At 42.8% G+C, this 23,136-nt stretch overlaps 1 protein-coding gene across 1 annotated transcript in view; it reads left to right on the forward strand.

Moving 5' to 3' along the window:
• Positions 1 to 5,945: 5,945 nt before the first annotated feature.
• Positions 5,946 to 23,136, forward strand: part of LOC105277276 (serine/threonine-protein kinase 17A) — a 159,251-nt gene continuing 142,060 nt past the window's right edge. Inside the window, exon 1 of the mRNA XM_026973129.1 lies at positions 5,946 to 6,692. Within this exon, the coding sequence (XP_026828930.1) occupies positions 6,559 to 6,692 (134 nt within the window). The 5' untranslated portion in view covers positions 5,946 to 6,558. The remainder of the gene's footprint in view (positions 6,693 to 23,136) is intronic.

The raw sequence follows: 23,136 nt of genomic DNA on the forward strand, positions 1-23,136 counted from the left end.
TGATGATGACCAAATCAAGACACTGATCGAGAATAACCCGCGCTACACGAGACGTGAATTAGCAGAGATACTGAAAATATCTAAAACCACTGTCCACGATCATGTAGTGAAGCTTGGTTACGTAAGTCGCTATGATGTATGGGTTCCGCATAATTTGGCCGAAAAAATTTAATGGATCGCATTTCCATCTGCGACTCGCTGTACAAGCGCAACGAAAACGTACCATTTTTGAAGCAATTAGTGACGGGTGACGAAAAATGGATCATTTACAACAACGTAGAACGAAAAAGATCCTGGGGTAAGCGAAATGAACCAGCATTAACCACTCCGAAAGCCGGCCTTCATCCAAAAAAAGTCATGCTCTGTGTCTGGTGGGATTGGAAAGGAATCCTATATTATGAGCTCCTACCACACAACCAAACGATAAATGCAGATAAGTACTGCTCGCAACTGGACGAATTAAAGACAGCGATTCAGGAAAAACGTCCAGAATTAGCTAATAGGAAGGGCGTCGTGTTCCATCAGGACAATGCCAGACCTCATGTTTCTTTGACTATCCGACAAAAATTGTTGGAGTTTGGCTGGGATGTGCTACCTCACCCACCGTATTCACCAGACATTGCACCTTCAGACTTTCACTTATTTAGGTCTTTGCAAAATTCTCTTAGCGGCAAGAACTTCAACTCTTTGATCGACATAAAAAACCACCTTGAGGAGTTTTTCGCCGAGAAACCTAAGAAGTTCTGGGAGAATGGAATCTTCCAGTTGCGTGAAAGATGGACAAAGGTTGTGAAACAAAACGGTGCATACATAAGTCAATAAATATTTATCGACATAAAAAAATGTTGCCTTTAAATTTTCCTTCAAAATCGGCACGAACTTTCCGGACGACCCAATATTTAATTTGTTAAATTCCATTTACCACCTTTCAATATTGCATATATACATACCGTTCTTCGCATTGACATTTTCTTTGCAAAGTCTTTTCTACTGCGCAATCATTTCTTCAGTTTTTGGAAATGAAAAATACCTAACATGTTTATTATTTCGTGACGTGTTTTTACACTGTTTAAACGAACACGACGGCGTTGTGCGACGTGCGAGACTCTGAAACAGTGCATAACCTGTGTCGTGACACTTTCGTTTACATTTATTATCGCGTTGCTATTGGTTGCTATTTGCAAAATGGCGACAACTTGGTGCTGCGCAGAACGTAACGAAATTCGTCCGAGATAATAGCACACCTTGTTACTTCCACCATGCACCCAACTATCAGCGCGACGGATCCGGGAAACGGAATTCCGAGGAGCGTCGTTCCTTCGTTCAAATTCATTCGGACAATGGAACAAATCAATTCGTCGATTTCCGCGCGTCCGGATATCCTCGTTGACGTTTCTCTTAGAATTACGATGACTTTGCAGGCACCGTCGTTTGGATTCTCTTGCGGTTTTATCGTTCCTGACTATCGCCTGTACATTTTTGTGTTTGTTGTACAGCTCAGCCTCGCCCCAACCGTGTCACGCGAATTCCGCGTATCGGAAGATTGCGCGAGAACGCGGGAAGACCTGAGGAATGCGCGCACACGGCCCCGGAAACGACGACACGGCGTTTTACCTTACCCGTGGCAAAAGACTGCCGATGAATTATGGCCCCAATTAAAACCCCGTCCCTCCGCGTTTCGCCGATAAACGTTACTCGACTAATGTCTACATTTAATACGCCGACGGTGGTATCTGTTGCAACGAAACTTGGCACGTCCCAGTAACGTCATTGGAGATATTACTTCCTCGTCGACGCGCCTCGAGATCAAGACGGTTTCCTGCTCGCACGTGTATAGCAGGATGTACTGTTAAATGGATAGTTGGTACTGATAAACTTACACAGTAACGCGAGTATTATTTTACAAATGAGCCAACTTTAGATAGCGTTAAAAAAACACTGTAATAAATTATTTCAAGTAATCTGTTTATTTTAATAATGTTAACCAATCTGCTTTCAGACATATATGACACTTTATTTCTGCTAGCATAATCCTACTTTTAATTTATTGCTAAGTGAAATACGAAAAGATATATCCGACACTGCATGCTTTCTTTATTTCACCGTAAAATCACTGTTAAAGCGATGAAAATGATCTTTGTTAGTTCATTAGACGAAAAGAGACCATTTAGTGTCAAGGTCCTTCTTCGCGACAATGCTCGGCCACATGTTGCCAACCCAGCAAATTTGAATGGGAAGTTTTGCTTCGTTCTGTATATTCTCCACACATTGCACCTTTCGATAACAGCATTTGTTCCGGATGCAGTACGGCCTCTCTAGAACGGCAGTTTTCGAAATCTGGTCAAGGTCCGAAAATAGCTTGATGACTCGATCGTCTCAAAAGACGATTTGTTCCGTCAGAGAATCTATCCTTACCTGAAAGATAACAAAAGATTGTTGATGCAGAGGGAAAATATTTTAATTAATAACGTTTCTTTATTACATGTTTGTTAAAATAAAGAAAGATTTGATAAAATCTTATCTTATTTTATCTTATCTGTGTATATACAGGGTGTTTCTAAAAGGTCTCGTCAAACTTTAACCACAGACGCTACGTATCAAAACAAAGCAAAATGTCCATACAAACATGGGTCCGGAAATGCTCCCCTTCTGAGATAACACAAGATAAAGTCACTTCATAGACCTCTTTGGTTCGATCACTGTAGTAATGCTTTTTTTGCTTTTTTGTTTTGACGCGGGGAAAACCTGCATCAGGTTCGACCCCCGCCTTGGGGGGAGGGGCCGGGGGATATGGGGATTTTTACCATTCTAAAAATCTCGCCGTCGCGTCGCCTGCCTCGGGCGAGTGGCGGAGGGACACCGGGATCTCTCACGAAATCGCCGTGAAGCCTACGGGCCAGTCTTTCGGGGATGGGCAATTTTGACGACCCACTAACGTATCCTCTAACGTATTCTGTCGCGACAGTGTGGGGTCACAGAACACCACCGCCTGGCCGAGGACCATGTCGCTTGCAGGCCCAAGTCCCCACTCGGGACCCGCCGCGGCTCCGGCAGCTTAGCAGCGCGAGGACACTGGTGTCCCTCCGCCACTCGCCCAAGGCAGGCCACCGCGGGGTTTTTAGGATGGTAAAAATCCCCATATCCCCCGACCCCTCCCCCCAAGGCGGAGGTCGAACCTGATGCAGGTTTTCCCCGCGTCAAAACAAAAACAAAAAAAACATTACTACAGTAATTGAGCCAAAGAGGTCTATGAAGGTACGTGACTTCATCTTGTGTTGTCTCAGAAGGGAGGCATTTCCAGACCCATGTTTACATGGACATTTTGCTTTGTTTTTATACGTAGCATCTGTGGTTGAAGTTTGACGAGACCTTTTAGAAACACCCTGTGCACTTATTATGTACTGTGCAATGATCAACCGGCTCACACCGGGCGAACTTGAGTCGAACACACGCCGAGGCAGTTGCCAAATTGTCATGCGGTAATAAAAAAACGCGCAAGTAGCGCATGAATGCGTCAGTGCAGTTGCCAAATTCTATTGCCGCAATGTTGCTGCAAGCTCTATGCCGCAGCTACGCGTTACAAGTGCCCGGCAGGGGACGACGGTTATTCTTATCATGATTGCCCGACTGATTTGAGCGTCGGAAGCTCTGCCGACTTATTAGGGGGGCACGCAACGCGCGCGCCTAGTTGCAACTATGCGCGGTATGCTTGTCCCCGCTGTCCTGGCCCTCCCACCGTCCGTTCCCGCGGCGTGGTGTGCCGCGAAACCGATAAATTATGCATTCCATTATTCATGCTCGCTCGCCATAATCATGTACAGCGGTTGACAAGATCCTGTCATGCTGTACACAGGCCTCCCGGCTCAGCGCGTTTGTTTGCTACTCCGAGGTAAGGAGGAGGACCGTTTACGGCAGTGACTGCGAGCTATTCAATTTACCGGCTTGTGAATACGGTTGAGCTTTGAGGATAGAAGCTCGATGGGTGCGACAGGAGAGAGGAAGAGAGAGAGAGATATGAATGTCCGTCCAGTTGAGTGCGTGCGAAATTCGAAAGGCCAAAGCTGCCGGAAAATAATAAATTATTTATGAGCTGCGCTTAAGAGCGGCTATCAGGTTCGTGCGCTTGTTTTATTGCGTGCGCGCGCGCATACGCGATGAGCTGAAATGCTAGATTAATGATCTAAAATGGAATGGAAAACATCGCGGGATGCCTGTGGCTAAATTGTTAAGTCGATACCACGCAACGGCCATCTTATTCTCATTTAATTCGAGTGAAACCCGTGAAGTTCGCCGTTTAGCGCGCGATCGCGTCGTCGTCCTCGTCCAGTCGTTGGACACTTGACTGCGTCCTTTCTATGAGAGAAGCGGTATTCTCACTCTCAAGCAAATCGAGTCCTTGACTACAATTCACTCATCGCACTCCGAAGATAACTACGTTCCCATACAGCACGAAAACATTTCAGAAATATTTCAGAAGTATTTCATCTGACAGATGAAAGCATCTCATAAACATTGCAAAATGTTTCCGCAACAGTTATGAGACAACTCCGGAATAGCAAAATGTCCGCGACACTTGCATTCAAAACCTTATAGAAAGGTTGCTGAAAGGTATAGATCAATCTGCAACCTTTCTGAAATATTGCCGAAAGATTATTAAAATAGCTGAAATCTTTTTGATATATTACTAAAGGTTAATTGAAATAATTTTGAAACTTTCCTATGATGTTGCACACAAATTACAAAGCTCTTATTAAAATAAATTGAAAATACTTCAGAAATTATATTTAAATTTATTATACGAGTATTCAGAAGATTGCAAATACTAAAAAGTTATAATAAAAATTATATATAAAATGTATTTATTATTTTTATTGTACGTTTTTATTTAATATTTGCAATCTAATTAATATAATAAATATGATTTCTGAAATATCCTTAATGAAAAGAATACATAATATATATAAGATGTATATAGATATGCATATATATCTATATATATAAGATATATAGATATAATGCACATACATAGCTAAACCAAGTATTCACCAAGTTTCCCTTTAAAAAGCGTGAATTGTTGGCACATTGACAAAGAGCCATTCTTATATTATATATTTTCCTTTTTCTTCCTCCAAATAGTTGATCAAAAGGAAAGAATTATATAGATATATAATTCTCTGTTCAACCAACACTTATATTTGAAAGAAAAAAAGGATACGTGAAGATAATGCATTTTTTTGTCAACTGGTTAGCTTCACTAAAGATCGAATACTTGGTCTAGGTATATATATATAATTTTACTTTTTACGATATTCACATTTTTTCAAATTTATTGCATGTGGTAGGTTTTAGAAACATTTCTGTTGCAACATTTCATATGACATATTGCGGAATCCTTTCAGAAATGTTGCATATGAAATGTGAAATCTTGGAATGATTTTAAAACCTTCCTGAAAGCTTTCTGTATTAATCGGTGCTGTATGGGTTGTTCTAAAATGAAAGATAAACAGGAATGCACGTGAATCAATCCAAGGAAACCATACACCGAGCAGGCATGTATTTTTTACGGTGCGCAGTGTGAAGTTGGCGTGAAGGGAGAAGAACGAAAACGATAATCCAGAAATTTGAGTTTTGACAACGGTCTACTCCGTCGTAAGAGGGTTCCTGCCTGCGTCGCCAGAGACAGGTACATATAATTAACCTAACTCGATCGGAGCATGTACAACTATGGGGGAGAAACCAGGAACCTGAGAACATTAATACGAGTAGCCGCCAGTCGCCCAAAGGCTCAAATCCTAACCTCGCGCTTCGCTCTGAAGTAGGAAGTTAAACGGCCGCGTATTCGAGCATGCCGTTCGGCCGCCTCCGTGAGCGCTCGGGCGCTGTCGTCTTGCGGCCGTTTGCATTCTCACTTCCCACCATTGCGGTCGCCGCGCGACGGTAGTAGGGACGTCGCGGGCTACGGCGGAAGGTTCAATTGTCGGTGAGCCGTCACGACAAACGGACGGATGCGCGATAAGGCTCCAAGGCACAGATTGAAAGCGCGTGTGATCCGTAAGAGGAGCAACGCGTGCACGGGGACGATAACTTCCTCGAATTCGATTACGCGCCGCCGCGTCGGAGTGTGTCGCGCGCGCGCGCGCGGGTACCGGGCGGCTAACTTCACGCGGGAAGCGCGCGTGGTGCTTCCCTTCGGGCGACTCGCGTCTCCGTTCGTCGGTCGATCGGTTGTTCCCGCACGTTTTGAAATGTGTCCCGCGACCGGCGCGGCACCCACCACGCGCGACGGCGACGCGTTATTTCGCGATATTCCCTGGTGTTGACGGAAAAGTGCGAGCGCGCGCGCGCGCTCGCTCGCGCTGCCGCGATCGCGATCGGTGTGAGTGAAGGAGAAGAGAAGGAGACGCTCGTGACGCTCTCTCAGTGTGTGCGCTTGGGATTTCTTGGGTCTCTGCGTCGCGTGGTTTGTGTGCAGCAGTTTGGCCGTTTTCGGAGCATCGCGAGAGCATCCACCCCCCCTTCGTGAACACGTTGACAGAACTTCCTCTGGCAGCAGCGGCCATGACCGCGGACAGCCTGTTCGAGACCACCAGCATCCCGGGGCACCTCGCTCCCACGCCCGAGAGACTCGAGAGACTTCTCTCGAAACGGACCCTCGAGGAGCTCTACGAGGTCGAGGAACAGCCTTTCGCACGGTAAGCCACGACTCCAACTCGAAACGCGCGGCGTTTCTCCGTCTTTCTCCTCTTTCTCTTCCCTGCGTTCTGCCTCTCTTTACTTCTCTCCGTTTCCCCCTTAACGGACCCCCCTTTTACGTCTCCTCCCCCTCGTTCGCCACTCTCTTTCCCTCCGGTTGTCTTTGTCTTCGAGTAACCTAACGAGGCTAGGCCGCTTCCGACCTGCGCGGCTCCGGTGACCTCTCGAGGTCGATCTCGACCTCTTCCGCGCGTTCGATGTCTATCAATATTTACGCTCGAGTCGGTCATTAATCACAGAGCGATCATGTAATGAACGTTGAACTTTTTCTTCATTTTTTATGTCTTTTTTTCATTCCTGCTACCGCGTTTGGTAGGGTACACTCGTATTATGTGGGTAGTGCAGCATCATGAAATTCCACACAAGAAACTCGACACGAGAGTTTAACGGCGTTTCTTTTATTTAATGAGCGCGCTGTATCGGGTTCGTTAGACGGGACGTTTATTGATGAAGGGGTTTCGAAAATAATGTTGGGACATTGTGGCAATCTTGAAATGTGTGTTCATACTCTCCAATCTGATAATTTTAAAATTTACTTTGCAAGTAAAGAATTTGAATAATCCCGCAAAAGTGGAACGTGGTAGATAATGCAAGCGAGAATACTATTGATACGAGTATATTGCATCTCTCTCACGGAATTCAGGAGAACTTAGAATTTATAATTCGCTTGAAAGAGAGCGTTGCATTATTCCATTATTCGTGTCAGATCCGATCTCCGTGTCGTAGATGCCATCGGCATACAATAAAATAATTTATAATTGTATCGATGAAACGTCGAGATGCAGAAAATTGCACGGACGTCACGTAGAAAGTGGATGATAGATATGCGCAAAGCGAGGAGAAAGGCCGTTAAGAAAAATATATCTCATTTCTTTACGGGGGCAAGCTTGACGCGTGATGCCGTGGCGTTTTCGATGTCGCAAGATTATTGATTAGAGATTTATACAGAGTAGAGCTGCGGTGCTCGTGGAAAATGGAGTGCGCGATATTTCGAACGCTGCTCCCGTTCCCGACACGTTCCGACACCTAGAAAGTTGCTTAGCGAAATAAAATGAGGAGCGAAGCCTCGCGCGGAACGCACGGTTTGCAAAGTTCCCGAGTCGAAATTTTAGTTCTGCATTGAACGATCGCGATAACCAATCGTTGTTTTTCCCTCTCAAGGCCACTACCGTCGTGATCATTGCCCGAGGATCGATAACTGCTACCAGATCGCCAAAGTACGACGAAGAAGGATATTCCAAATGGTCGGTTATAGTCAAGTGCATAGGGACTTTGGATTCCCGAGTCGAACTTTTAGTTCTACATTGAACCTCGAATTCTTCATCCGAGGCGTTATTCAGCGTCTATTTAACTACTACTTTAACACTAAAATATGTCCGAAATTTCTTTTTTTGCCGCTAGAGCGTCAAAGCAGGTTACGATCAAGATTATAGCCGAATGTTGCAGAGTCAAAATAGCATCTTAACATCTGTTTGTAGGAGTTTGAGTTTCAATGTAAGAGTTCTAGGTTCTATTTTCCTAAAAGTAGGTTCGTACGACTGCTAAAAGCATTAAAGTAGGCGCAAAATTTTGGACATATTTTAGTGTTAAAGTAGTAGCTAAATAGACACTGAATAACGCCTCGAATTCTTCATTTGAGGCGTTATTCAGCGTCTATTTAGCTACTACTTTAACACTAAAATATGTCCGAAATTTTGCGCCTACTTTAATGCTTTTAGCAGTCGTACGAACCTACTTTTAGGAAAATAGAACCTAGAACTCTTACATTGAAACTCAAACTCCTACAAACAGATGTTAAGATGCTATTTTGACCCTGCAACATTCGGCTATACTCTTGATCGTAACCTGCTGTGACGCTCTAGCGGCAAAAAAGGAAATTTCGGACATATTTTAGTGTTAAAGTAGTAGCTAAATAGACGCTGAATAACGCCTCGAATTCTTCATTTGAGGCGTTATTCAGCGTCTATTTAGCTACTACTTTAACACTAAAATATGTCCGAAATTTCCTTTTTTGCCGCTAGAGCGTCACAGCAGGTTACGATCAAGATTATAGCCGAATGTTGCAGGGTCAAAATAGCATCTTAACATCTGTTTGTAGGAGTTTGAGTTTCAATGTAAGAGTTCTAGGTTCTATTTTCCTAAAAGTAGGTTCGTACGACTGCTAAAAGCATTAAAGTAGGCGCAAAATTTCGGACATATTTTAGTGTTAAAGTAGTAGCTAAATAGACGCTGAATAACGCCTCGAATTCTTCATTTGAGGCGTTATTCAGCGTCTATTTAGCTACTACTTTAACACTAAAATATGTCCGAAATTTCCTTTTTTGCCGCTAGAGCGTCAAAGCAGGTTACGATCAAGATTATAGCCGAATGTCGCAGGGTCAAAATAGCATCTTAACATCTGTTTGTAGGAGTTCGAGTTTCAATGTAAGAGTTCTAGGTTCTATTTTCCTAAAAGTAGGTTCGTACGACTGCTAAAAGCATTAAAGTAGGCGCAAAATTTCGGACATATTTTAGTGTTAAAGTAGTAGCTAAATAGACGCTGAATAACGCCTCGAATTCTTCATTTGAGGCGTTATTCAGCGTCTATTTAGCTACTACTTTAACACTAAAATATGTCCGAAATTTCCTTTTTTGCCGCTAGAGCGTCAAAGCAGGTTACGATCAAGATTATAGCCGAATGTCACAGGGTCAAAATAGCATCTTAACATCTGTTTGTAGGAGTTTGAGTTTCAATGTAAGAGTTCTAGGTTCTATTTTCCTAAAAGTAGGTTCGTACGACTGCTAAAAGCATTAAAGTAGGCGCAAAATTTCGGACATATTTTAGTGTTAAAGTAGTAGCTAAATAGACGCCGAATAACGCCTCGAATTCTTCATTTGAGGCGTTATTCAGCGTCTAGTTAGCTACTACTTTAACACTAAAATATGTCCGAAATTTCCTTTTTTGCCGCTAGAGCGTCACAGCAGGTTACGATCAAGAGTATAGCCGAATGTTGCAGGGTCAAAATAGCATCTTAACATCTGTTTGTAGGAGTTTGAGTTTCAATGTAAGAGTTCTAGGTTCTATTTTCCTAAAAGTAGGTTCGTACAACTGCTAAAAGCATTAAACTACTTTAAGTAGGCGCAAAATTTCGACTCGGGTTCTCTCACTTTTATTGCGGGGGCGATCCAAAATAAATTTTTTTTAAAGAGACCATGGTGCAGCGGGCCGCAGAGACGCGCTTTAATGGCATTGTACGGGAGCATGAACGCGATCCATCACTGAAGGTGATAGATGCGTGCGAAGTAACGCGAGATGCGGGTAATTAGTATCTCGTGCCGCGCGCGTGTCCCAACGCGATTACTCGGGAGTTTAATGGAGGCGCGAAGGGTTTCAAGATGCATTGTGCACGTAACAACAAAGGCGCGTATCGGCAAAGAGCACCCTCCGAACTTGGTATTATCTATTTAATTATCGGTATCGTAAAGTGTCATCGTTGAGTTATTCACGTGTAGGTAATTTGATCCTCTCTCGCGCTGCCGTGACGAGTCAATACACCTGGCGATACACGTCGTTAAACGACGATTTAGCGTTTAACCGAGTAATGTGATTAATTGCGAGGAAAATATACCGAGCGTTAAATCGAACTAGTCTGCGAGAGTTTCTCTCGGAGGCAGACGCGCGCTAACTCTTGCCTCATTTTGCCTGTATGGTTTGCATTTACATTTAACCACCGTATTAAAATTCCCGCATAATTGTATTACGACACGCGCGTTGCATAAAAAAGAAAGAGCACGCTCGTTGTACGTGTGTCTCTCGCTCTCTTGATCGCTCGCTTTTTCTTCTCTCTTTCTCGCTGTGTGCACCTTTTATTAATTTTCCGCGAATCCCTCCTCGTATCGGGCTCCCTTACGTAACCGCCTGTTAAATCACGCGCGTCGACGGAACGCGCTCATTATGGAACCGTTTCACACGTGTCTACAGCTTTTTTTCGAGCGATATACCGCGGAATATTAATGCGGTCTTTTCTCGCAACGGATCGTTACACGCTACACGAGTGTAACGACTCTTAATAGGAAACGCATTTCACACCGTTGCTTTGATACTTTCCTACCGTTTCGTCGCAGTAAATTTCGTTGAACGTAAATGAGAATCATTTGGCTATATATAATGCAGGCGCGCCAAGATATATGAAGCTCTTAACGCGCTTTTAAGAATACGCGCGAGTTTGATGGGATGCCGAGAGAGAAGAGAGAAGAAAAAGTGCCGCTCGATGGATGAGCATAAACCGACGAGGGAGACAGAGAGAAAGAAAGAGACGGAATCGTGATATATACGCTTTAATACGATTGCGTAACGTTTTATAATGGGCTCTCGCGCGTTTGGCGTTCAATGGCTCCATAATCGAGAAACCTCGCAGAAATCTCGCTAAATTATCTCGTCTCGCCGGTGACAATAATACCGCTGTGAATTTCTCTCTAACCCGTGCTGCGCCGCGCTCTCTGTGCATTCCAACGGTAATCGGACCTCGTTCGTCGACCAAGGGCCCACCCGCGCTTATATCTCGAAGGCCCGACTCGTGGAAGAAAGTGCTCCCGCCACGAGATCGAGGTCGAGACTTTGCACTTCGTCCGATATATACACTTCTTTACGACCTCGCCCGGTCTCCCGCAGCTCTCTTCTTCCCTCGAACATGTCCGGTCGGTTGGCCGGCCGTTACGGAGAAAACGGGAGAGGGAGCAGAGAGACCGTTCGAAACGATCCGTCTCCTCCGAAACTATGCAAGGCCGTTCAGGGCCCTTCGCCCGGACCGCATGACGTGTCCTGGATGGCCGTCGCATCCGTCGGAACAGTCCGGGAGAAACTCTCGAAACGCGTCGAATCATGCGATCGACCCTTCGATGATTCTCCATGGGATACACGCGACGTGAAGCTGCACGATGCGACGTCTTTCTCTCTCTTGGTTTACGATCAATCGCGGAAAGAACGGAATGTCTTAATCGCGCAAATGCGAGGGAAAACAAGGCTGATATCATCGCGGGAAATAAACGCGCACCCACAGAAAAGATTTCTGGACTTAATGCTATTACTCTTTAATCTATCATAAAATACGATCGCTATAGCGACAATCATATTTATTATTGAAAAGAAGCATATTTTAATCTTGAATAGAAAATTCGAAAATCTAGATTCAAATAATCTTCGTGCTATCTCATTCATTTTCTCAGAAGGATTTAGATACAAATTTGTAGCAAGTTCAAAATATTCTTGATTTCAGAATATTGTCAGATCTAAAAGACATCTTATTCTATTCTTGTAAGAGAATTTGTAGAATCTGCACAAAACGGCCAATATTTATGTGTTGCAATCGAAAATCGGGAAAGTGTTTCCTGTTATTTACAATGAATAAGTGCAATACTCTACAAGAAATATTAAAAGATATGGAAATGTAAGTAAGTATATACAATATACTTACTTGAGAAATAAGATTCGGGATAAGACATTTCCATATCTTTTAATATTTCTTGTAGAGTATTGCACTTATTCATTGTAAATAACAGAAACACTTTCCCGATTTTCGATTGCAACACATAAATATTGGCCGTTTTGTGCAGATTCTACAAATTCTCTTACAAGAATAGAATAAGATGTCTTTTAGATCTGACAATATTCTGAAATCAAGAATATTGTGAACTTGCTACAAATTTGTATCTAAATCCTTCTGAGAAAATGAGATAGCACCAAGATTATTTAATCTAGATTTTCGAATTTTCTATTCAAGATTAAAATATGCTTCTTTTCAATAATAAATATGATTGTCGCTATAGCGATCTTATTTTATGATAGATTAAAGAGTAATAGCATTAAGTCCAGAAATCTTTTCTGTGGGTGCGCGTTTATTTCCCGCGATGATATCAGCCTTGTTTTCCTCGCATTTGCGCGATTAAGACATTCCGTTCTTTCCGCGATTGATCGTAACCAAGAGAGAGAAAGACGTCGCATCGTGCAGCTTCACGTCGCGTGTATCCCATGGAGAATCATCGAAGGGTCGATCGCATGATTCGACGCGTTTCGAGAGTTTCTCCCGGACTGTTCCGACCGGATGCGACGGCCATCCAGGACACGTCATGCGGTCCGGGCGAAGGGCCCTGAACGGCCTTGCATAGTTTCGGAGGAGACGGATCGTTTCGAACGGTCTCTCTGCTCCCTCTCCGTTTTCTCCGTAACGGCCGGCCAACCGACCGGACATGTTCGAGGGAAGAAGAGAGCTGCGGGAGACCGGGCGAGGTCGTAAAGAAGTGTATATATCGGACGAAGTGCAAAGTCTCGACCTCGATCTCGTGGCGGGAGCACTTTCTTCCACGAGTCGGGCCTTCGAGATATAAGCGCGGGTGGGCCCTTGGTCGACGAACGAGGTCCGATTACCGTTGGAATGCACAGAGAGCGCGGCGCAGCACGGGTTAGAGAGAAATTCACAGCGGTATTATTGTCACCGGCGAGACGAGATAATTTAGCGAGATTTCTGCGAGGTTTCTCGATTATGGAGCCATTGAACGCCAAACGCGCGAGAGCCCATTATAAAACGTTACGCAATCGTATTAAAGCGTATATATCACGATTCCGTCTCTTTCTTTCTCTCTGTCTCCCTCGTCGGTTTATGCTCATCCATCGAGCGGCACTTTTTCTTCTCTCTTCTCTCTCGGCATCCATCAAAACTCGCGCGTATTCTTAAAAGCGCGTTAAGAGCTTCATATATCTTGGCGCGCCTGCATTATATATAGCCAAATGATTCTCATTTACGTTCAACGAAATTTACTGCGACGAAACGGTAGGAAAGTATCAAAGCAACGGTGTGAAATGCGTTTCCTATTAAGAGTCGTTACACTCGTGTAGCGTGTAACGATCCGTTGCGAGAAAAGACCGCATTAATATTCCGCGGTATATCGCTCGAAAAAAAGCTGTAGACACGTGTGAAACGGTTCCATAATGAGCGCGTTCCGTCGACGCGCGTGATTTAACAGGCGGTTACGTAAGGGAGCCCGATACGAGGAGGGATTCGCGGAAAATTAATAAAAGGTGCACACAGCGAGAAAGAGAGAAGAAAAAGCGAGCGATCAAGAGAGCGAGAGACACACGTACAACGAGCGTGCTCTTTTCTTTTTTATGCAACGCGCGTGTCGTAATACAATTATGCGGGAATTTTAATACGGTGGTTAAATGTAAATGCAAACCATACAGGCAAAATGAGGCAAGAGTTAGCGCGCGTCTGCCTCCGAGAGAAACTCTCGCAGACTAGTTCGATTTAACGCTCGGTATATTTTCCTCGCAATTAATCACATTACTCGGTTAAACGCTAAATCGTCGTTTAACGACGTGTATCGCCAGGTGTATTGACTCGTCACGGCAGCGCGAGAGAGGATCAAATTACTACACGTGAATAACTCAACGATGACACTTTACGATACCGATAATTAAATAGATAATACCAAGTTCGGAGGGTGCTCTTTGCCGATACGCGCCTTTGTTGTTACGTGCACAATGCATCTTGAAACCCTTCGCGCCTCCATTAAACTCCCGAGTAATCGCGTTGGGACACGCGCGCGGCACGAGATACTAATTACCCGCATCTCGCGTTACTTCGCACGCATCTATCACCTTCAGTGATGGATCGCGTTCATGCTCCCGTACAATGCCATTAAAGCGCGTCTCTGCGGCCCGCTGCACATGGTCTCTTTAAAAAAATTTATTTTGGATCGCCCCCGCAATAAAAGTGAGAGAACCCGAGTCGAAATTTTGCGCCTACTTAAAGTAGTTTAATGCTTTTAGCAGTTGTACGAACCTACTTTTAGGAAAATAGAACCTAGAACTCTTACATTGAAACTCAAACTCCTACAAACAGATGTTAAGATGCTATTTTGACCCTGCAACATTCGGCTATACTCTTGATCGTAACCTGCTTTGACGCTCTAGCGGCAAAAAAGGAAATTTCGGACATATTTTAGTGTTAAAGTAGTAGCTAAATAGACGCTGAATAACGCCTCAAATGAAGAATTCGAGGCGTTATTCGCGTCTATTTAGCTACTACTTTAACACTAAAATATGTCCGAAATTTTGCGCCTACTTTAATGCTTTTAGCAGTCGTACGAACCTACTTTTAGGAAAATAGAACCTAGAACTCTTACATTGAAACTCAAACTCCTACAAACAGATGTTAAGATGCTATTTTGACCCTGCAACATTCGGCTATAATCTTGATCGTAACCTGCTTTGACGCTCTAGCGGCAAAAAAGGAAATTTCGGACATATTTTAGTGTTAAAGTAGTAGCTAAATAGACGCTGAATAACGCCTCAAATGAAGAATTCGAGGCGTTATTCAGCGTCTATTTAGCTACTTTTAACACTAAAATATGTCCGAAATTTTGCGCCTACTTTAATGCTTTTAGCAGTCGTACGAACCTACTTTTAGGAAAATAGAACCTAGAACTCTTACATTGAAACTCAAACTCCTACAAACAGATGTTAAGATGCTATTTTGACCCTGCAACATTCGGCTATAATCTTGATCGTAACCTGCTTTGACGCTCTAGCGGCAAAAAAGGAAATTTCGGACATATTTTAGTGTTAAAGTAGTAGCTAAATAGACGCTGAATAACGCCTCAAATGAAGAATTCGAGGCGTTATTCAGCGTCTATTTAGCTACTACTTTAACACTAAAATATGTCCGAAATTTTGCGCCTACTTTAATGCTTTTAGCAGTCGTACGAACCTACTTTTAGGAAAATAGAACCTAGAACTCTTACATTGAAACTCAAACTCCTACAAACAGATGTTAAGATGCTATTTTGACCCTGCAACATTCGGCTATAATCTTGATCGTAACCTGCTTTGACGCTCTAGCGGCAAAAAAGGAAATTTCGGACATATTTTAGTGTTAAAGTAGTAGCTAAATAGACGCTGAATAACGCCTCAAATGAAGAATTCGAGGCGTTATTCAGCGTCTATTTAGCTACTACTTTAACACTAAAATATGTCCGAAATTTTGCGCCTACTTTTTGCTAGAGTCGTTACGAAACTACTTTTAGGAAAATAGAACCTAGAACATCTTTTGAATTGATTTCAATGTAAGAGTTAAGGCTATTTTGACCTGCAACGTTTCGTACGACGCTAAGCTTAAGAGCTAGCGGCAAAAATTTCGGACATATTTTAGTGTTAAAGTAGTAGCTAAATAGACGCTGAATAACGCCTCAAATGAAGAATTCGAGGCGTTATTCAGCGTCTATTTAGCTACTACTTTAACACTAAAATATGTCCGAAATTTTGCGCCTACTTTAATGCTTTTAGCAGTCGTACGAACCTACTTTTAGGAAAATAGAACCTAGAACTCTTACATTGAAACTCAAACTCCTACAAACAGATGTTAAGATGCTATTTTGACCCTGCAACATTCGGCTATAATCTTGATCGTAACCTGCTTTGACGCTCTAGCGGCAAAAAAGGAAATTTCGGAACATATTTTAGTGTTAAGCTGTTTAAAAGTAGTAGCTAAAATAGACGCTGTGAATAACGCCTCGAATTCTTCATTTGAGGCGTTATTCAGCGTCTATTTAGCTACTACTTTAACACTAAAATATGTCCGAAAATTTTGCGCTACTTTAATTTGCTTTTTAGCAGTCGTACAACTTACTTTAGGAAAATAGAACTAGAACTCTTACATTTGAAACTCAAATCTACAAAAGATGTTAAGATCTATTTTCCTAAAATAGGTTCGTACGACTGCCTAAAAGCATTAAAGTAGGCGCAAAAATTTTGGACATATTTTAGTGTTAAAGTAGTAGCTAAATAGACGCTGAATAACGCCTCAAATGAAATTCGAGGCGTTATTCAGCGTCTATTTAGCTACTACTTTAACACTAAAATTATGTTCCGAAATTTCCTTTTTGCCGCTAGAGCGTCAAGCAGGTTACGATCAAGATATAGCCGAATGTTGCAGGTCCAAAATAGCATCTTAACATCTGTTTGTAGGAGTTTGAGTTTCAATGTAAGAGTTCTAGGTTCTTTTTCCTAAAAGTAGGTTCGTACGACTGCTAAAAGCATTTAAGTAGGCCGCAAAATTTTCGGACATATTTTAGTGTTTAAAGTAGTAGCTAAATAGACCTGAATAACGCCTCGAATTCTTCATTTGAGGCGTTATTCAGCGTCTATTTAGCTACTACTTTAACACTAAAATATGTTCCGAAAATTTCCTTTTTTCCGCTAGAGCGTCAAAGCAGGTTACGATCAAGATTTAGCCGAAATGTCGCAGGTCAAAATAGCATCTTAACATCTGTTGTAGGAGTTCGATTCAATGTTAAGAGTTTAGGTCTATTTTCCTAAAAGTAGGTTTCGTAGACTTGCTAAAAGCATTAAAGTAGGCGCAAAATTTCGACATATTTAGTGTTAAAAGTAGTAGCTAAATAGACGCGAATAACGCCTCGAATTCTTCATTTGAGGCGTTATTCAGCGTCTATTTAGCTACTACTTTAACACTAAAATATGTCCGAAATTTCCTTTTTTGCCGCTAGAGGCGTCAAAGCAGGTTACGATCAAGATTATAGCCGAATGTGCAGGGTCAAAATAGCATCTTAACATCTGTTTTGAGTTTGAGTTTCAATGTAAGAGTTCTAGTTCTATTTCCTAAAAGTAGGTTCGTACGACTGCTAAAAGCATTAAAGTAGGCGCAAAATTTCGGACATATTTAGTGTTAAAGTAGTAGCTAAATAGACGCGAATAACGCTCGAATTCTTCATTTGAGGGTTATTCAGCGTCTATTTAGCTACTACTTTAACACTAAAATATGTCCGAAAATTCCTTTTTTGCCGCTAGAGCGTCAAAGCAGGTACGATCAAGATTATAGCCGAATGTCGCAGGGTCAAAATAGCATCTTAACATCTGTTTGTAGGAGTTCGAGTTCAATGTAAGAGTTCTAGGTTCATTTTCCTAAAAGTAGTTCGTACGACTGCTAAAAGCATTAAAGTAGGCGCAAAATTTCGGACATATTTTAGTGTTAAAGTAGTAGCTAAATAGACGCTGAATAACCGCTCGAATTTCTTCATTTGAGGCGTTATCAGCGTCTATTTAGCTACTACTTTAACACTAAAATATGTCCGAAATTCCTTTTTTGCCGCTAGAGCGTCAAAGCAGGTTACGATCAAGATTATAGCCGAATGTCGCAGGGTCAAAATAGCATCTTAACATCTGTTTGTAGGAGTTTGAGTTTCAATGTAAGAGTTCTAGGTTCTATTTTCCTAAAAGTAGGTTCGTACGACTGCTAAAAGCATTAAAAGTAGGCGCAAAATCGGACATATTTAGTGTTAAAGTAGTAGCTAAATAGACGCCGAATAACGCCTCGAATTCTCATTTGAGGCGTTATTCAGCGTCTAGTTAGCTACTACTTTAACACCTAAAATATGTCCGAAATTTCCTTTTTTGCCGCTAGAGCGTCACAGCAGTTACGATCAAGAGTATAGCCGATGTTGCAGGGTCAAAATAGCATCTTAACATCTGTTTTAGGAGTTTGAGTTTCAATGTAAGAGTTCTAGGTTCTATTTCCTAAAAGTAGGTTCGTACAACTGCTAAAAGCATTAAACTACTTTTAAGTAGGCGCAAAATTTCGACTCGGGTTTCTCTCACTTTTATTGCGGGGCGATCCAAAATAAATTTTTTTTTAAAGAGACCATGGTGCAGCGGGCGCAGAGACGCGCTTTAATGGCATTGTACGGGAGCATGAACGCGATCCATCACTGAAGGTGATAGATGCGTGCGAAGTAACGCGAGATGCGGGTATATTAGTATCTCGTGCCGGCGCGCGTGTCCCAACGCGATTACTCGGGAGTTTAATGGAGCGCGCAAGGGTTTCAAGATGCATTGTGCCACGTAACAACAAAGGCGCGCGTATCGGCAAAGAGCACCCTCCGAACTTGGTATTATCTATTTAATTATCGGTATCGTAAATGTGTCATCGTTGAGTTATTCACGTGTAGGTAATTTGATCCTCTCTCGCCGCTGCCGTGACGAGTCAATACACCTGGCGATACACGTCGTTAAACGACGATTTAGCGTTTAACCGAGTAATGTGATTAATTGCAGGAAAATATACCGAGCGTTAATCGAACTAGTCTGCAGAGAGTTTCTCTCGGAGGCAGACGCGCGCTAACTCTTGCCTCATTTTGCCTGTATGGTTTGCATTTACATTTAACCACCGTATTAAAATTCCCGCCAAATTGTATTACGACACGCGCGTTTGCCATAAAAAAGAAAAGAGCACGCTCGTTGTACGTGTTGTCTCTCGCTCTCTTGATCGCTCGCTTTTTCTTCTCTCTTTCTCGCTGTGTGCACCTTTTATTAATTTTCCGCGAATCCCTCCTCGCTATCGGGCTCCCTTACTAACCGCCTGTTAAATCACGCGCCGTCGACGGAAACGCGCTCATATGGAACCGTTTCACACGTGTCTACAGCTTTTTTTCGAGCGATATACCGCGGAATATTAATGCGGTCTTTTCTCGCAACGGATCGTTACACGCTACACGAGTGTAACGACTCCTTAATAGGAAAACGCATTTCACACCGTTGCTTTGATACTTTCTACCGTTTCGTCGCAGTAAATTTCGTTGAACGTAAATGAGAATCATTTGGTATTATATAATGCAGGCGCGCCAAGATATATGAAGCTCTTAACGCCGCTTTTAAGAATACGCGCGAGTTTGATGGGATGCCGAGAGAGAAGAGAGAAGAAAAAGTGCCGCCTCGATGGATGAGGCATAAACCGACGAGGGAGACAGAGAGAAAGAAAGAGACGGAATCGTGATATATACGCTTTAATACGATTGCGTAACGTTTATAATGGCTCTCGCGCGTTTGGCGTTCAATGGCTCCATAATCGAGAAACCTCGCAGAAATCTCGCTAAATTATCTCGTCTCGCCGTGACAATAATACCGCTGTGAATTTCTCTCTAACCCGTGCTGCGCCGCGCTCTCTGTGCATTCCAACGGTAATCGGACCTCGTTCGTCGACCAAGGGGCCCACCCGCGCTTATATCTCGAAGGCCCGACTCGTGGAAGAAAGTGCTCCCGCCACGAGATCGAGGTCGAGACTTTGCACTTCGTCCGATATATACACTTCTTTACGACCCGCCCGGTCTCCCGCCAGCTCTCTTCTTCCCTCGAACATGTCCGGTCGGTTGGCCGGCCGTTACGGAGAAAACGCGGAGAGGGGAGCCAGAGAGACCGTTCGAAACGATCCCGTCTCCTCCGAAAACTATGCAAGGCCGTTCAGGGCCCTTCGCCCGGACCGCATGACGTGTCCTGGATGGCCGTCGCATCCGGTCCGGAACAGTCCGGGAGAAACTCTCGAAACGCGTCGAATCATGCGATCGACCCTTCGATGATTCTCCATGGGATACACGCGACGTGAAGCTGCACGATGCGACGTCTTTCTCTCTCTTGGTTTACGATCAATCGCGGAAAGAACGGAATGTCTTAATCGCGCAAATGCGAGGGAAACAAGGCTGATTATCATCGCGGAAATAAACGCGCACCACAGAAAAGATTCTGGACTTAATGCCTATTACTCTTTAATCTATCAAAAATACGATCGCTATAGCGACAATCATATTTATTATTGAAAGAAAGCATATTTTAATCTTGAATAGAAAATTCGAAAATCTAGATTCAAATAATCTTCGTGCTATCTCATTCATTTTCTCAGAAGGATTTAGATACAAATTTGTAGCAAGTTCAAAAATATTCTTGATTTCAGAATATTGTCAGATCTAAAAGACATCTTATTCTATTCTTGCTAAGAGAATTTGTAGAATCTGCACAAAACGGCCAATATTTATGTGTTGCAATCGAAAAATCGGGAAAGTGTTTCTGTTATTTACAATGAATAAGTGCAATACTCTGCAAGAAATATTAAAAGATATGGAAATTGTCTTTATCTCGAATCTTATTCTCAAGTAAGTATATTGTATATACTTACTTACATTTCCATATCTTTTAATATTTCTTGTAAGAGTATTGCACTTATTCATTGTAAATAACAGAAAACACTTTCCCGATTTTCGATTGCAACACATAAATATTGGCCTTTTATCGGAATAAAGGACGCAGAAGCGCCGAGTCGACGAGCGACTGTTGAGAAAATGATGCGTCGACATCGACAAAGCCTACTATAAAGTGGCGCTAATATCAAATTATTCTACATACAAGAATATATAAGCATAAATTTGTACGTGTACTCTTGTCTGAAGACAGTAAGACAATGTTATTTAATTCGAGAGAGAAGAATAGAAATTACTGATTTAAATTAAAAATGTTTTATTTTCATATATTTTTTATACTTGTAATACGATTAAATTAGGTCAAGAATATTTTTCGTCTTGTTATCAGAAATCCTTTCTGAGGGTGCGGATCTTATTCGCGTAGAAGAGCCTTCGGCCGTCGCATTGTCTCTCACATTTGGCCGCTTGGGTGCGCAACAGATGACCGTTGATCACGGGCCGTCACGGTCGTGCGGTCTCCGTCGCGAGATCGCGGGCTGAAAAAGCGGATCGAGCCGAAACGACGAAAGCGAGGGGAAAATCCGCGGTTAAAAGATTAATCGCGATAGCGCTAATTAACGATTAACCGGTCGCGCGTTATAAATCTCTTGCGCGCCGCGCCTAAGCGCTGGAGATTTCAACTACCCGTAAATTTCACGATAAACCTTGAGCGCGTCATATAGATATAATGTCCAGTAATTGCCGCAAGCCGAGCGGTCGCAGGAACGTTTTACCTACGGTTATATATAGGTAAATAAATTTCTGGGCGAATTGGTCGAAACTTCTAGGGATCTTCTAGCTCTGATATATCTCTCTTAAATTATCTTTCTAATCTGCTTATCAAATATACGTACACATACGCGTGCACGTGTATGCAGATGCGAGCATGTTATGCATACACACGCGCGATACTCATCCGCTTTGGTAATCCTAATCGGAGTTAATCTCCGTGGATAGTCGTGTACAGTTAATTTACCGCTGCTTAAATTGTCCGTCCTGGAAGTTTTTTGTAACGCGCGAGCGACGCGGTATATTATAACGCTTGCTTAACGACTGGACGCAGCCGAGACCTTCCTGAATGGCGTTAAGCATCGTCAAGATTTATGCAAACCGTCAATCACCGCGGCGCGACGTCGTGACGGCGACGTCGAGAAGGAGAAAAGTATCGGATAATAATCGCGTGCTCCGGTCAAACGCCTTACGCCGTTCGTAGAATTTCTCACGAGATTTCGCCCGGCGCGATTGCATTCTGCGCGAGCGTAAATAATTTCATTTAAGCGAACGATTATCTCGACGTCCGCGTGCTGCCCGAATAGGATTGCTGTACGGTCGCCTTCCGCGCAACTTTGCGCGCGAGAGCAACGCGGAATTCTCGTAGAGACCTCAAACTTCCCGCGGACGCGCGTTTATATGCAATAGATTCCGACGGCTACGTTAGATTTCTGCACCGGCTTTTTCGTGACAAGCGCAGGGAGAATTAAGAGAGAGGAAGATAGAGAAAAGGAGAGAAATAATTTTGTCCCGTAACAAGTAGAAACGTCAAGTTTCGAAGCGTAACGTGGGATACGTACGACGTCTCTGTGCAAAATATCTGAGACATCAGTCGGTCGTGCTATTCTACTTATCATGTTTGGTATTTTTCTCTTCCCAGCTGTGGAAGACGCGCCGGAATTGATAGGCGATAATTACTTAAGGGGGAGCCTGCTTTAGAACGGCTGAAAATAAGGTATATTTTACGAATTGTTTTTGGAGGAACTATACAGCGGATCATTAAAACTTTGATGCATTTTATTAGTACATGTTTAAAGATAAAAAAATTATTTTTTGATTTGAATATATCGCTTGTAGAGGTCGTCCTGGAGAAATCTTAGTGCAGCCGCGGTCGCCGGCGTTGCAAATTGCGTGAGCATTCTCCTGCCTCCAAATTTCGTCTAAACTGAAAAATTGAAATATGTTCTCTTTATTTATGAATTCCCATCGTCGATGAACCAAAGAGAAGAAAAAAAGTTTTGAAAAAGTTGCCAAACACAAAAGTTTACGATTTTTAGGCAAAGTTGTTGAACTTTTTCATGCAAAAAGGTAATTTATTAACTTAATGTTATGAATATTAAAGGTTCATCGACGAGCGGAATTCATAAATAACGAGAAAATATTTCAATTTTTCAGTTTGGATGAAATTTGGAGGCAGGAGAAATGCTCACCAATTTACAATGCCTCCAGGACGACCTCTATAGGCCGATATATTCAAATAAAAAATAATTTTTTTTATCTTTTTAAACATGACTAATAAATGCATCAAAGTTTTTATACATGATCCGCTGTATTAGT

This window comes from Ooceraea biroi, chromosome 10 (assembly GCF_003672135.1).
Source record: "Ooceraea biroi isolate clonal line C1 chromosome 10, Obir_v5.4, whole genome shotgun sequence".
NCBI lineage: Eukaryota > Metazoa > Arthropoda > Insecta > Hymenoptera > Formicidae > Ooceraea > Ooceraea biroi.